The following is a 996-nucleotide window of genomic DNA, read 5'->3' on the forward strand; positions in this document are numbered from 1 at the left end:
GATGATGGAAGTAGGAGTATCGGAAGAAAGAGTACTAAAGTTGGTGTACTCTTCCCATTTGACCACAAGATTGACTGCAGTTGATCCACCATATTGAGTCGTCAAATGTTGGCTGCATCATCGCATAGTCCGACCAAAGTGATAGGAAGTTGAGATGAGATAGATTGGGCTACATGCTGGCGGATTATGAATGCAGCCTTGACACCATTCTGTCGGTGTGTTTCTCTACGAGTTGCGAGTGAAGTCTCGGCTTCTAAGGCAATAACTTCAGGAGCAGGGACAGCAGCTTGATCCAAGTAGACAGCCAACCCGTTCTGAGCATAGATATACATGGTAATGGATGCTTTCCAATCCACAAATGATGGACCGCGCAAATCTTGCGGGTCAAATTTTTCGAGTTTCATAAACTCTGATGATGACATGATTGCCGATGGATTTTGATGAATATTCAGCGGTTCTGTGGGCTCATAACCTGATAAAAGTACAATGAGTATAACTCTCTGACTCAAACACAACTGGATGGATGGATAGATGGATGTTTGTGTGTGTGTGTGAGAAAGAGAGATGAGTGGATGGATAACATGATGCTGACATAGCGATGACATATCATTGACACAATATAAGCTAATCTAATGACTATAGTGGTCTGCAACAGTAATGTTACTCTTCCATACCTTGAATCAAAGTTTTAGTCTATACGTCAGAATTTCAGTAGATGAGGTTACATCTTGCGAAATCCTGCCTTTTTATACTTTGATCCAAGCCACAGCATATGACCTTCTTATCTGACTTTGACAGTTGGTGTTTACTTGACTTTGACAATCGGATTATACAGTTTCCTCATCTTTGTTCGCGCATTTGCGTCTTCTGCTTTGATTCTGGTGGCAGTTTCACCCACAGAGTTTGATACTGGCCGCTGACACCCAAGCACTTGATACTGGCGGCTGACACCCAATGATTCAAATGAATCTAATGAATGAGGAAGGATCATGATTT

The 996-nt window shown here is 42.1% G+C and overlaps 1 protein-coding gene across 1 annotated transcript; it reads right to left on the minus strand.

The window, feature by feature from the left end:
- Positions 1–101: 101 nt before the first annotated feature.
- Positions 102–422, minus strand: SmJEL517_g05088 (uncharacterized protein; the record flags this gene model as incomplete). Its single annotated transcript, XM_031171016.1, has 1 exon — positions 102–422. The coding sequence occupies one exon, from the start codon at positions 420–422 to the stop codon at positions 102–104; it is 321 nt and encodes a 106-aa protein (XP_031023008.1).
- Between the last annotated feature and the right edge of the window lie 574 nt (positions 423–996).

Source organism: Synchytrium microbalum (genome assembly GCF_006535985.1).
Source record: "Synchytrium microbalum strain JEL517 chromosome Unknown SmJEL517_scf0042, whole genome shotgun sequence".
NCBI lineage: Eukaryota > Fungi > Chytridiomycota > Chytridiomycetes > Synchytriales > Synchytriaceae > Synchytrium > Synchytrium microbalum.